The sequence below is a fragment of the Fukomys damarensis genome, unplaced genomic scaffold, assembly GCF_012274545.1.
Source record: "Fukomys damarensis isolate Sample0158 unplaced genomic scaffold, DMR_v1.0_HiC HiC_scaffold_24, whole genome shotgun sequence".
NCBI classification, from domain to species: Eukaryota; Metazoa; Chordata; class Mammalia; order Rodentia; family Bathyergidae; genus Fukomys; species Fukomys damarensis.
Genome location: NW_022900936.1, coordinates 29,185,421 through 29,199,972, shown reverse-complemented (window position 1 = coordinate 29,199,972; position 14,552 = coordinate 29,185,421). Strand labels below are relative to the sequence as shown.

The 14,552-nt window shown below is 34.6% G+C and overlaps 1 protein-coding gene across 11 annotated transcripts in view; it reads left to right on the top strand.

Moving 5' to 3' along the window:
* The window catches only part of Robo1 (roundabout guidance receptor 1), a 744,872-nt gene extending 731,356 nt beyond the window's left edge, over positions 1–13,516 (top strand). For all 11 annotated transcript variants that reach the window (XM_033768167.1, XM_033768168.1, XM_033768171.1 and 8 more), the window contains 3 exons: positions 4,560–4,868; positions 10,433–10,629; positions 11,889–13,516. In XM_033768167.1, the coding sequence (XP_033624058.1) occupies positions 4,560–4,868; positions 10,433–10,629; positions 11,889–11,903 (521 nt within the window). In that variant the 3' untranslated portion in view covers positions 11,904–13,516. The remainder of the gene's footprint in view (positions 1–4,559; positions 4,869–10,432; positions 10,630–11,888) is intronic.
* The last annotated feature ends 1,036 nt before the right edge of the window (positions 13,517–14,552 follow it).

The following is a 14,552-nucleotide window of genomic DNA, read 5'->3' as shown; positions in this document are numbered from 1 at the left end:
CTAGAATTTTTATAAATTTTGTAGAGATGAATACAGTAGCTATATCTGAACTGATAAAGAGTGATTTGTGAAAATTCTTGTTATTTAGCCCTATATTAGTTGCTAGTTGTGTTATTTAAAGAGTGCTGGGCTAGGGATTTAGCCCAGTGGTTACAGTGCCTGCCTTGCAAGCATAAGGTCCTGAGTTCGATCCCTGGTACAAAAAAAAAAAAAAGTTGAAATATAAAGAAAGAGTGCTGAAGACTAAGTGACTTAAACAGCAGCTCTAGCTCTGTTTCCTCACAGTTGTAGATGCTAGAAGTCCAAAATCAAGGTGTCAGTGAGATTAATTGTTTCTGAGGCCTCTTTCTTTTGGTTTATAGATGCCTTTCATCTCCCTGTGTCTTTACATGGTCCTCTCTCAGTGTAAATGTGTCCTGATCTCCACTTCTGATAAAGTATATTGGATCACAGCCCATTCTAGTAAGCCCATTTTTGCCATAATTGTCTCTTTAAAAACTCCAAATACAGTTACATTCTGAGGTACTGGGGATTTGTATATATGAATTTTGAGGGCACAGAGTGTGTCTTATAACAGCCCACCAGCCCCTCTCCAGTGCATGGCGCTGTGGCTATAGCTTTCTCTGCACAGTGCTTAACACCCAGGGAACTCTTGATGCCAAGCACAGCACTGCATGCCGTAGTCACACTGACAGGCAGTGTCAAATTACTTATTTATTTCATATTTGCCACTTTTAAGTTGATCCCAGATGGAGGATAGCATTAAAATATATGAATATTTATTAGTCAAAGTATTATCGAGTTAAAGCAAAGCACAAGTGCATTTCTAGGACTTTCTAATAGAGTCTTCCCACCCCCTCTTTTCAGCCTTTCCAATACATTTACATACTTGATTTGAAAAACAAAATTCACGTTATTCCTCTAACCCCACTTTTCATAAATTATAAATTCACTACCCTCTTTGGGATGATATTATTTTAACTTGATTTATCATTAATTACAAGGCCTTGAGACCTAAAGCATTGAAGTAAATAGAGTGCTGGATCTCTATAGTAAGTTAATGCTGTTCTGGCAGGATTGTCTGCATGGAGATGTTCTTATGCTTTACTTTACACACAGTATAATTTGCTATTTGAAAGCTAATATGAGGAGGAAGTGTTGATATGATTGCATAAAAAAGAGAATAATATATATGTATATATGTAGAACAGGTCCTTAATTTCTATTGTTAAATCCAAACTGAACTACTTATAGCATGAATTGGGTGATGGTAGTATTATTTATCACTACATGAAATAAATAATTGTTTATACTGTAACTCTGAGTTTGACTTCATAATCACTTTATATTGCATATTAAAAAATTTATTTGGCAGTCTGTTTGCATGAGAAATGAAGTTTGCTATCATTTCCCTCTAATTGTCAGCTGGATACAATGGCAGTTATATACAGGAAGTTAGAATTCTTGAAGTCACCACTGAGTTCTTTTTTTTTTTTTTTCCTTTCAACTTGTGCTCTAGACAGTATTACATGGAATATCAGGTATATATTTCCAAAGCTTTGTATGACATGACAGTGGCAGTCATCAGCTTTAATGTCTGATAAGTCCAGTATCCTGTGATTTGATGATATTAGCAGTCATTAACTTTCCTAATAGCTTGTGATTACAATCTGGTTTATATTTACTGCAAGCATATAATGCAGAAAAGAGTATATAGAAACTGGCTTTGCTGGCTTCTGAATTTAGAATCACTCTGCCTTAGATTTCTAGGCTGTAGGACACGTTTTACAGTCTGTTTTTAACTCTTCTAGTTAACTTTCAACAGTATCAGGTAAGGGAGGACTTCCATCATAGTACTGGTTTTTAAGTACAGTTTTTTTTTAATCCATTGAAGTAGTGTATAAAGAAGAAATTTGTGCACTAACAACACTGACAATCTAAGTTGTAAGACAAAATACTTAATATTTTAGAAACAGAGGGAAATTAATGCTGTTGGCTATTGTATTAGCTAATGTGTGGATGGTGTATACAATAAATGATATTAGAACATACTTAGCTGTGATAACCAACACCAAGTAATTGCAAATAAAACTTCAGTCACTTTTTATGAGATCCTGAGTAAATAGCTAAGAGTGAGATGGAAGCTCAGACTTTCAAAGGCCAGAACTTCATTCAATGCCTTAGCTTTATAATGTAATATCAAAAGAAAATTAATTTTTAAAAAGTTGTCTTTTCCGAAGACAAAAAGAGTTCATTCATTTAAAAAATATATTAGAATTAAAAAATCCTAAAGTGTAGCTTTCTAGGATCTTCAACTGGCCATTATAATAGACTCTTCAAAGCACAATTATAATAAAGACTTTCTCATGTTGGTATATTTAAGTGTTAGTAAACCATTGTTGATAATGGCAAAATATCTGGAAACAGTCTAAATATTGCTTTCTAGATATTATCTAAGTAGTAATGAAATAAGATAGAGCATCACACAAAAAAATTTTTTTTGAAAGAACTGTTGATATTTATACAGAAATGGACATAGTTATGTGTCTAGGGGAAAGAAAATACAGTCTGATTCGTGTTAATAAAAATTTAATGTTGGCCAAGTATAGTGTACACATCTGTAATCCCAGCTACTTGGCAAGCTGATGAGCAAGGATCACGACTTTGAGGTCAGGCCTGGGCAATTCAGAGAGCTACTTTCTCAAAATAGAAAGGTCTGGGGATGTTGATCCAACCATGGCCTCTGGTTCCATTCACAGTAACGCAAACAAAACAAAATAAAACAAAGCAAAGCAAAATCAAAGGTTGCATCTTTGTGTCTGGTGCTTTTTATCAGGTACCTATGGATGTTTAGACTCACAGTATACATAATGCTGGATGTGATCATTTCACATAGTCCTTGACTTTAAATGTTGCTTTCTTGATTTATGTTACTTGGCAGCCCTGCTTTATGTGCATAAATAATTTTCAGAATGATCCATACAAATCTATTTAAATTCACTATTCTGCATAATCAGTATTGGAGATTTGGAAATGAATATAGGTGCAAGATGTTGTACTTTTCAATTTAAATCCTTACATACTTTTAAATTTCTTATCATGTAAATATATATTTTTACTTAAAATCTCAACTATTCTTATAATACTAAGCACTTAATCAATGTATTGTGAATGTTTTTTGGTTTATTTTTTGAAGACATACTCTCCAAATGTGAGAACATTGTCATTTCTAAATACAACTGAAAACATAGAAATGCTATTGAGTGACTCTGCTTCTCTGGTTTTGATATCTCTTGAAGTTCAGATTTTATATTCAAGTCCTGTTTAATACCTCAGCCCAAACATTCCCAAGGTTACCCTTACTTTTCTAAAACTAAATTTATTCTTTTATTGCAAACATTCCTTCCTCATTCCTGCGCTTTTTTTTACCTTCAATGACATTTTTCTCATCTACCTAACTCCTGAAAAAGTCATCTTAGATTTTCTCTTATTCCATTGTACTGTATTTCACTGATATTAAATAATATTGATTTTCCTTCCTTAATCTCAAGCACATCTACTCTCTGTTTCGACAGGCACCAACATTGTTCCATGCCGTCATGTGAGCTTTAGAACAACTCCTGAATATCCTAGAGTGAAACCTTTAAACTCCCTCCTCCATACCACAACTAGAATAATGTAACCTTAGACAACTGCTTATTTTGTTCTACTAATTCAGCAAATATTACTAAGACATGTCTCTCTTTTATCTCCAGAGTGTGTAGTAAAGTTATTTTAAAAGACATTAGTGCTTAAAGAGAATCATTTTCTAAATAACAGATTTTATGACAGTTTTTACCCTTAAAATATGTCTACAATATAAAAAACTGATATGTTGTATTATTTATTAATTTAAATAAACTGTAGCTGTATAGATAGAGCTATATATAGAATAAGAAATGAATCTTTATTTATCCCAGTGCATATCTGGAGAGACCCTGTGGAAGAATGGTGAATTTTAAATGTGACAGAATGAAGTAAGAACACTAAACCAAAACAGAAGAATCTAAGGTCATTATTTTCTGGTTCTGATCATGTCTAGTTGTGCAACTGGAAAATAACTTAAAGTTTATGTGGACCTTCCTTGCATATGAAATAAGAAAGATTTTAGGCTAGAGTAGAGATGGCAGGTAAGTCTCAACTGAAGAGCCCACATCAAGCAACTGGAAGTCTTCATCTAAAGGTGTAAGGTTATGCATCTGGGATGGGCAACATTACTCTAGATTCAGTTAGGAAGCTCTGTTGTGATTGGTATAGGAGAAGTTACAGTACTTAGCTTTACACAGAATACTAGCTATCCTAAAAGTGGATAACCTCTGTATCCCAACATTATTATCCAGTAATCCCGTACTAGATGGTGAGAGTACATTAAAAATTTCTTCTTACTTTTTGGTTGCCTTGAATTGTTGTATTCATTTAATATAGCGTCTCACAGTTGAATGTGAATCCAGTTATAATACTAAATTTTGATGATTGTGTAAGTGTCAGACTTTTACATTATTTTACATGCTTCTTTTTAGATCTTCCGCCCCCTCCTGTGCCACCGCCTGCTATTAAATCACCCACTGTCCAATCCAAGGCACAGCTGGAAGTACGACCTGTAGTGGTGCCCAAACTCCCTTCTATAGAAGCTAGAACAGACAGATCATCAGATAGAAAAGGAGGCAGTTACAAAGGGAGAGAAGTACTGGATGGAAGACAAGTGGCTGACATGCGAACAAATCCAGGTGATCCCAGAGAAGCACAAGAGCAGCAAAATGATGGGAAAGGACGAGGAAACAAGGCAGTAAAGCGAGACCTTCCACCAGCAAAGACTCATCTCATCCAAGGTATCGATTTATTCAAGCAGCAAAGATGCACACAGGATAGGGCCAATTAAGAAATTTGTTCTCTAATAATAGAGGCAGGCATATGCCCAAATAATTCTAATGCAATTCTTTCAAATACAATGCTTCCCTATCAAAGTGTCATTTTAATTGGATTTTAAAAGAATAGATGACTTCAAAGAAGTTGTAGGTAAAGGAATCTTAGGTAAAGGAAATAGGCTGAGAAAAGAATTGACAGTGTAAAATGTGTATTTGGTTTACAAAGGTTTCTGGTTTGACTGGAGGATAGGATGCTTAGGGCTAAAACTAGGAAATCTATTAAATTGGAAAAGTCAATGATACTGTTCTAAAGAGTTTAAAATTAATGACATAGCGGTAAGTCAGAAAATAATTTTGAATGAGAAATAACACAATCAGCAATTTAGAAAATTAACTCCTGTGAATGAAGAGACTGGAGTCAGGTGGAATGTTGCAATAATAATCTAGGTATAAAATATAAAAGCTCTGGATTAAAGTAGTATGAATTTGTAAAGGAGAAAACAGGCATTTCAGAGACAACTCCAATAGGACTTGATAACAAATGAAATGTTACAGTGTAAATTGAAATAGGGTAAAAAAAGTCATTCAAATGTTGATTATATAACCCTTTATGACTAATGAAACACAATTGTACTAACCAATGTAGAGAAAAAAAAATAAGTTTTATAGGGAAAAGTAATTTGTTTTGAATTGATTAAGATGCAGATAAGAAAGTAGGACTAAAGAAAATCATTAAGAATTTGGAGAACTAGTCTTAAAGATGAGGAGAAAGGTTTTAAGTAGGGAGTGGCTTTTATAATCAGTAACACAGAGGAGATAAGTGTACGAATTATAAAAGCCAAATATTAATAACAATAAGTTTTTAAGCATTTGGCCACCCATCCTCTGGGAAGAAAAGCAAAATAAAAGCCCAATTTGTAGCCATTAGCTTATTCTTGTTTAAGTACAGAGAGCCAAATTGAAACTACACATAAAAGTGGAGGTTAGAAGGGATGAATACAATGGTACTTTGGTTCATGAACTTAATCATTTCTGTAATTCTGGTTACAAACCAAATTGGTCAAGAACTGAATCAGTTTCTCCCACATGATCAACATTTTGCCTAACCACTGAATTTGATTCAGTTCTCATCCAACTTGGTTTGTGACCAGACTTCTGGAAAGAATTAAGTTCGTGAATAGTGGTACCACTCACTGAACAGATAGGCTCTTGTGAGATGTCACATGACGTCATCACCAGTCAGGCATCGTCATAGTCAGATGGTGGGCAGAAGATCCACATTCTGTAAAGGGAACAAATAATACCAGACCTGGAGATTCTGAAGCTATTCAAAATAGTATCCTAGGGACCATGGCTCTGTGGTGGAGGGATTGCCTAACATGCTTGATACTTAGAATTCCATCCTGGGCAACCACCACTCCCCGCAGAAAAATCATAGAAAGTACGGATGAGGAAATTCTCTCATAAGGAGTATAAAATGTTAAAGAGGCAAACTTTCAGTGCTGACACATCAGGAAAAATATATCACACTGTGTCATCCATGGGCCATATTAACAAAAACTTTTTAGGACAGCAGTCAAAATAGGAGCCAGACCATACAAGATTGATCTGATAGAGATCTTAAAAGGGAGGCAGTTAGCAAAAACTTTTCAGAAGGTTGGGATGAGGCAGAAAGACTGGGATAGAGTTTGGCAGGAAGGCCAAATCAGTGGAAATGTTGAACTATGGGCAGTGTGATATAGACGAAGTAGGAGAAACCATTTAAGAGGAAGAGATACAAGAAAAGGAGGATGACTGATGGAGGTAGGAAAAAGTGACGGGGGAATGAATCCTGCCAAGTTTCAGGACACTGTGTTATACCTTTATATCTTCGTAAGATTTTATTTTTTGTGAGTATCTAGTCAGTTCCTTCAGTGAGTCCTTTCAATCCAGAGGGCAGTTTCACTTTGTACTGGGACTGAAGCCTGAATTTTTAATGCAGCAAGTGAAAAGCATAGTGCACATTTCCCACAGGCATCTTTAAAATGTCACCACAGAGTCCATGGTGAGGTCGCCATAACTCAAAGTTTGAAAACTTTACTCTCTTATTTATTTGTTGTTTATTTTTGTGGTAGTGGGATTTGAACTCAGGGCCTTTGCACTGAGCCAGATCATCAGCACCTTTTTATTTATTTTTTTATTCTGAAACTAGGTCTTCCTAGATTACCCAGGCAGGACTAGAACTTGGAATCCGCCTGCCTCACCCTTCCAGAGTGCTGGGATTATAGGCATGTACCACCTTATTTGGTTTTTACTAGTTAATTTTTATCAGTTAAATCAAACGTAAGCTGAACTCTGAACTTTTGGCTCATGGTGACTGTGCTTCAAGGAGTGATTCATAAGAAGAATATCATCATGTAAATTGTGAGCTCTATACCTGGCCAGAAAGTATGGACAAACCTCTGGCTCCTAAACTGGTTCCCTCAAAATAAGTGGTATTCTTCAGCAGGAAATACAAAGAACTTTGTGTTGGAATCAGAGTAAAGAAAGAAAACGTAACTCAATTTTAGGAAATGTAATGTACCTTTATGTTCCAAAGTTATTTTTAACAGAGAATTAAAACTGTAACCATTACTCTGGAAACAAGGACAGAACTGAGATACATTGGCCAGTTGTATTTTATATGTCCTATTTTTTCTGATCTTTATTTGCACCAAAACCCTGTGTACATATATCGTCAAGTTATCCTTTCTATGCATTGATGTAATTTTCACCTTCATAGTTCAACTTAACATTATTTATAATGGAAGAGACAAGCTGATTTACATGTATAATGAATGGTTACTTTTAATTAAGGAGAGTGGTCTTGGAGATTTGAACATCTGATCTTTTTGCTGACATTTTACCTCAGTTCAGTTTATTTCTACATCTATCAAACTCCTACTGTGTTGTTATTTCAAGTATTGTATTAAATCCTGAGAGTTTTGTAGGCATGAATCTTGACTTCAGGGAGCTGAGGGACAATATTTATATTTTTAAATTTACATTTGAAAACTTATCATAGCCTCCGTAGCGTCACTATTGCTGAGCCAAAGTGCCTTCGGTGCAGGGAAGCACAGCCTGAAGACTGAGCCAGAGATGTTGTCTTTTTCCTTATCACTTCCATTTGCTGTGATACTTGAGGAGAGTGAAGAAGGGAAGGGGAGCAGCTAGCCCAGAGTTGTAGGAGATGCAGTGTTAGGGAAAGCCTCCTGATCTTTCCTGGTAGAAATGAAAAAGAAACTGAGTGTTAAAAGATGGGTAAAATTTAGCTTGGAGAAAAATGGTAGGTTGTTCTTGTGGAAAATCACCATGAAGAGTTTTAAGGTGAGCTGAGGACATTGTAAGAAATGCAATGACTGTAGGTAATAAAAGTGCAAAGACATTATTCTTGAGGTAAAAGAAGGCTTAAGTCACAAAGAGGATGAAGATCATATGAGAGAAGGACTGATGAATGAATGTGGTTTAAAGTGAATAGCTCAAGAGGCAGAGCTGTGTTAAATGTGTCTAACTCCCAGACAAGAGTTATAGAATATGCAGGAATGACTCACAGAGTATGAGAGCAGGGACTGTAACTGAAAAAAATCCAGAAACTTTTAAAAGTCAAAATTGATCTTACTTGTGTGTTTGAATATGCTCAAAATTACACTAAGTGGACAAGAAGGATTTTGAAAGTAAGAAGGGAATCAATGATAATTCCCATTTTCTGTCTTGTGCTCTCAATGATTAGTGACATAGTTTGCTATATTAGAGAGTAGAGAGATAGAGTCTCAAGGGACTGAGCATAATGAGATCAATGCTACACTGTCAGGTGTGACATGTTCCCTTGGGCTGGCTGCAGAAGTCAGAGACTTGGGGATTTGAAAATACAAATATATGTTAAGCATCATGAAAGTAGCAGGGAAAGCCACTCATCCGTTCACCCAAAACTACTTATAACCTGTTAATATGTCAAGGTGGAAACATATCAACACATAAAATGGACAAGAATGTCTTTCCTTATGCCAAGTATATTTGAGAAAAGATTATTATTCATGAGAGTAGATGAAATCACACAGGATGAGTGGGGAAGGGGAAATGCGTGTGTGTGTGTGTGTGTGTGTGTGTGTGTGTGTGTGTGCTTCATAAAATAAAGATGAAAGATTGGTGCGGAAGAAAGGAGTACTACAAACTAGGAGAATATTAATGTTTAAACTGAGACACTAGGAGAAATAAAAGACTAAAATTGGGTCAACATTACCAACTTTTTCAGTTTTAGAGCAATAATGTAGGCATTAAGAGATGTCAGTGGGAATGAATGGGGATTACAAAACCATTACGGAGTTCAACTTGTTTTTTAAGAAATGTATTTGAGCAATGAGCAGCGAAAGAAGGTATGGACTCCTGTGAAGAACAGGCTTAAGGCACAGTTTTAGCAAGATGATTTCAACATACTGTAAACTGACAAAATTAAAGTCAATAGAAGAAAAAGTATTGTGAAATCGACATAGAAGGTGAAGGTTACTGAAGACCAAGCACTGTGAAGAGGTTGCCCCTTGAGGAGAACTGTAACTGGCCTCATGAGTAGATGGCTTCAATTCATAGAACACATTTATGCAAGAGTAGAGGAGCAGTGATTGGTGAGCTACAACAAGACTTCCTCTTTCCCTTCCACTAGAAAGACTATCAGTGGACACTCAGGGAGAATCAGCTTTCATTCAGGCAAGGTAAAGGAAACATGGGGGCAACATGTAGAAGAAGATCCCCCTTGTGTGGTTTGTGTCTAAAGAGTAGCACAGACAGGCTCTGGAGGAAATTGAGTCATTGAATGAAGCATTGTCACTAAAAGCACTAAATTTCAAATAGTATGGAAATTAAAATCAGGGAAATAGAAATTAATTACAGCGCTGTGGTTTTTGAAGTTTGCAATGATGGCAGGCTTCTGAGTTGCAGAAATCTGCACAGCAAATGCTGTTGAAATGAATGGTATTTCAGCAGGTGGAGAGTGAATTCAGGATTTGCTCCAATTTATTAGTTATGGGAAGCTGAACATGGTTTCTAGTAATTCTTTATAATAACACTTATAGTTTATAGAACAACTTTACTATCTCATCTGTTTATGTGTCAACCCTGGAAGCTTTTCTACTTATTCATTCTTTTATCATCTGTTTTGAGAACTAGAAACCAATGCCTAAAATGATCTGAGTTTACATGATGAATGATAAAACTAGAAATCAAGTCTGACTCCACATTTGTTTTACCTCCTTTATTAACTTGGTCCTGAGTGAGTTTGAGATGGACACACAAGAGGGATCAAGCTAAATCCCCAGTCACCACCAAGGAAATATTAACATTAATTTTAAATATTAAAAGACAGTACTGTATTATTCATGATGATTATAAGTATCTTCATTTATTCCTCAAAATTATTGATGCTTTGCATTCAAATTTACAGAAAGATGAGAGTGATGCTTTATATAGTGAATGACTGCATTAGTGTTCACATGCATTTATTGTATTTCATTACACAGAGGATATTTTACCTTACTGTAGACCTACTTTTCCAACATCAAATAATCCCAGAGATCCCAGTTCCTCAAGCTCAGTGTCATCAAGAGGATCAGGAAGCAGACAAAGGGAGCAAGCAAATGTAGGTCGAAGAAATATTGCAGAAATGCAAGTACTTGGAGGATATGAAAGAGGAGAAGATAATAATGAAGAATTAGAGGTAACTAAAATTTTTCTCAAGTTTTCAAATAGTACACTACAATTAATTCAGCCTTGAAAGTTAGAAGCATTGATCGCTACACAGAAATGCTACTATTTTAGGGCCAGGGATTTAGCTCAGTGGCACCACACCTGCCTGGCAAGTTCAATCCCTGGTACCAAAAAGAAAAAAAAAGTTACTATTTTAGCACAGACTTTTCCATCCTCTACATCTGTCATGCCAGAAACTAAAGTTCTGAGAATTTAAAATTTCCCTGAAATTTATTTTATTATTTTAAATGGCAGTAACAATTTCTTTGCATATCTAGGCTTTAGGTTCATTTGCATATTTTCAAATAAGAAATATGTATGGGAAATAAAAACTGTTGATCTAGAAATATGAGTAATTCAATGTTAGTAAAAAGTCAGCAAGGTGATAGTTTTATGATTTCAGTGAGAGTGTACTACCTATGATATCTACCTTTCGGTTCTCACCGGGATTAAATTGGCTGATTTGGTTGGCTGTTTTATACCTTCCCTCTTGTGAATGTGGGACCCTGGCCTGGGACACTGATGTGCTCAGATGGGGAAAAGTTCTTGAGTCAAATATTTCCTCCTTATTCGAATCTATATGTAATGGTTTAGAAAGACATAAAATTCACATATAAAATCTTTTACCTTTTAAAACTTATTATGCTTTCTCCATTTAGTAAAAGGTAAGTTGAGAACACATTACTCTTTTTACAAATACATCTAATCTCAACTAACTGCTTACATGACTGTTAAGCTATAACTTCATAATAGAAAGTGAAAATAATTATGTCTAATTGAAGGTTGTGCAGAGGTAACATTCTTCCTGTGAATAATTTTAGAGAAGCATTTTTTCACATTTTTTTATTTTTAAGAAAAAAAGTAATTTTTCAGGAGGATGAGAAGTCACTGTAGTTAATTCTCCTATTTAAAACCAGTGAAAGTGGAGTTGTTGAGTTGGGTGAGGAGATTAGAAAACTTAGGGTGTCCCTTCTCAGACCTCAGAGCCGCATCCCCATAATACCGGACACTGCACTGAACAGTTTGTACTGACACGGAGCTGTTCTGTTTGTGATTGAGACCAATTAAAGGTGACAGATTAATCTGTTTGCATGAACACTTCCCAGCATATCACCATATGGCAGCGAATTAGTGAAAAAACACAGTAGACTGGAGGAATAAATGGTCACAAATAAATAGGAGACAGTTACGATTTACTTTGAAGTCTAACAGTAATGCATCTCTTAACAGGAAACTGAAAGCTGAAGACAAGCAGAGAGGCTCTCGAGATCTAATGTGAAAACTATCACTCAAGCAGCCTCATGTCTGATGACACACGATGCCAGATAAGATGTTCCGTGCAATCAGAATGTACAAATTGTCGTTTTTATTCCTCTTATTGAGATACCATTTTTGAAAATTTTATTGTTTTTATTGTTTGATCCTTAATCCTAGGAGGAATCTCTCTCTTCCCCATGCTTTTGGAACTTTTTCACTTCCAGCAAAGGAAGTGTGTCGACGTCTTGCTTCAGTCATCAGCCAGCAAGAAAGAACAGGACAGTTCTCTTGCATTTTACCCCTGAGATATGGCACTGCACTGCTTATATACAAAGCCAGTTTATAGCAAAATATTGATCAAATATACAAAGTTGATCAATCAACCTCATGCCAAGGGCTCTCAAAGTATCATCTTTCTATAACCAATTGCTAATGCAAATTAAAGCATACTTCATTTTATCATGATTTTAAAATGAGTCTTTTCATACCACCCATTGCTAGGAGAATATAAAAATACAGCAAACACAGAACTGCAAACAATTTGAATGGGGTAGAAACATTGTAAATATACACTCTTTGCAACCTCTGGTGGTACTTTATTTTGTCTTCATTTCAATCATTGAACTATATTCTTATTGGAAATGTACTTTTGGATAGTAGGGCTAAGCCAGTTGGATCTCTGGTTGTCTAGTCATTGTCACAAGTAAGCCTAGCAAAAACTTTGTTCTATTTTTCAATCAAAAAGCAATTATAAATACATATCAAACAAATAGATGTTTTTAATGACCAATTGAGTAAGGACATCCCTATCTTAACTGGCCTAAATTTCTTCTGGTAGTGTCAGTTCAACTTTCAGAAGTGCCACTTAAGGAAGTTTGTTTGATTTTTGTTTTTGTAATGCACTGTTTTTAATCTTTTTTTTTTTTTTGGTTTTAAAAGCACAATCACTAAACTTTATTTGTAAACCATTGTAACTATTAACCTTTTTTGTCTTACTGAAAAAATGTTGAGAAGCGTTTTTAACCTGTTTTGTTAATGCTCTATGTTTGTATTTGGAATATTTGAATGATGACAGATGGTGAAGTTACGTGAATACTTTATTGTGGGCCATAACCAGATGGTTCATACTTTTCTTGGACTTAAAGAAAAAATGGTTTAAGTTTGTTGTGGCCCATCTTGAAACCTACAGGATATCCTTATAAGCTCAAAAAGAGGCATTACTTGCATTGAATTGCCAAATGATGCCTTCTGACTGTAGACTTTTATGATCTTTTTTTGTCATTATATAAATTTAATTGACTTTATAATTGGTGCTATTTGAAGAAAAAATGTACATTTATTCATATACAGGTATTAAGCCTGATCCCACTGGAAAGCAAAGCCAAACAAAACTGAACAACAAAAAAACCTGGTGTTCATCAAAAATTAAATGTGTTCATTTAGATAATTTGAAAGAATTCCATAGAAAGGGTGCGCAGAACTAAGGGAACAATCCACGTGATTAATGTTTTCATTATGTTCATGTAAGAAGCCTCTTATTTTTAGCCATAATTTTGCATACTGAAAATCCAATAATCAGAAAAGTAATTTTGTCACATTATTTATTAAAAATGTTCTCAAATACATCATTCTTTCTTGTGTTGATTTTTTCATTGTATGCTGATCAAATTAAATTAATTCCATTTAATCACAAACTTGTTTTGTCTTAACATTTCACCACTATATTATCAAAAGATAAGATTTTTCAATCAGTTTTATGAACATTCAAATTGTATTTCTGAGGAAAAATTCTTATTTAATTCCTCTGATATTAAAAATGTAAGATGACTCAAAGCTTAAAGTTAGCTGAATGTGAGAGTAACTATTAAGGGTATATATTTTTGTTTATGTATCTGAATTTCAGTTAACCTATTTCTAAAATAATGAGGTCTAAACTCTGATAAACTCAATCTTTAAAATCAGAACCACCTGTGTCTGGTTAACAAAAAAATCACATTCAAAATGCTTATCTGTAAATATTTACTTTCTTGTCATTTATTCATGTAATATTTTAACAGTACTGATCATATATCAAATTGCACATTATTATTCATTAAAGGCAGTATATTTAAGCATTCAACTTTGGATGGATGAGATAGGTATCATGTCTTGGAAATGTGAAGAGCAAAAAAACCTATTGAAAGTTTTTTTCTTGTAGTATATCTATATCTATTGATCTACCTAAATTTTATTTTTATCAGAATTTGGAAGGGAAAAGTATAATTTGAAATACAATTTTATAAAACTGAATGATCACCAGCATCTACTTCAAAATGAATAGTCCCCAAGTCAAGAAGTCAGCTTAAAAGACATTTCAAGGAAAAGTTGAGTCATGGTTAATGATCAAATTTTTCTTTTTCCCTATAAATAACCCATACTTTTTCATAAAAAATATGTTTAACAGAGGGCCTGGGTTTGAGTCCCAGTTTTGTCATGGCTGGATTTCCTTGGATGTGTTACTTAACCTCTAAGTCTCAGGTATTTCACCTGTAAATTCAGTAATACCTACCTCATGGAGCTGTTGTCATGATTTAGTGAGTTAATGTATATGATGATATGGACTCTGTAAACTTCAAACAACAATATAAAATATTGTTG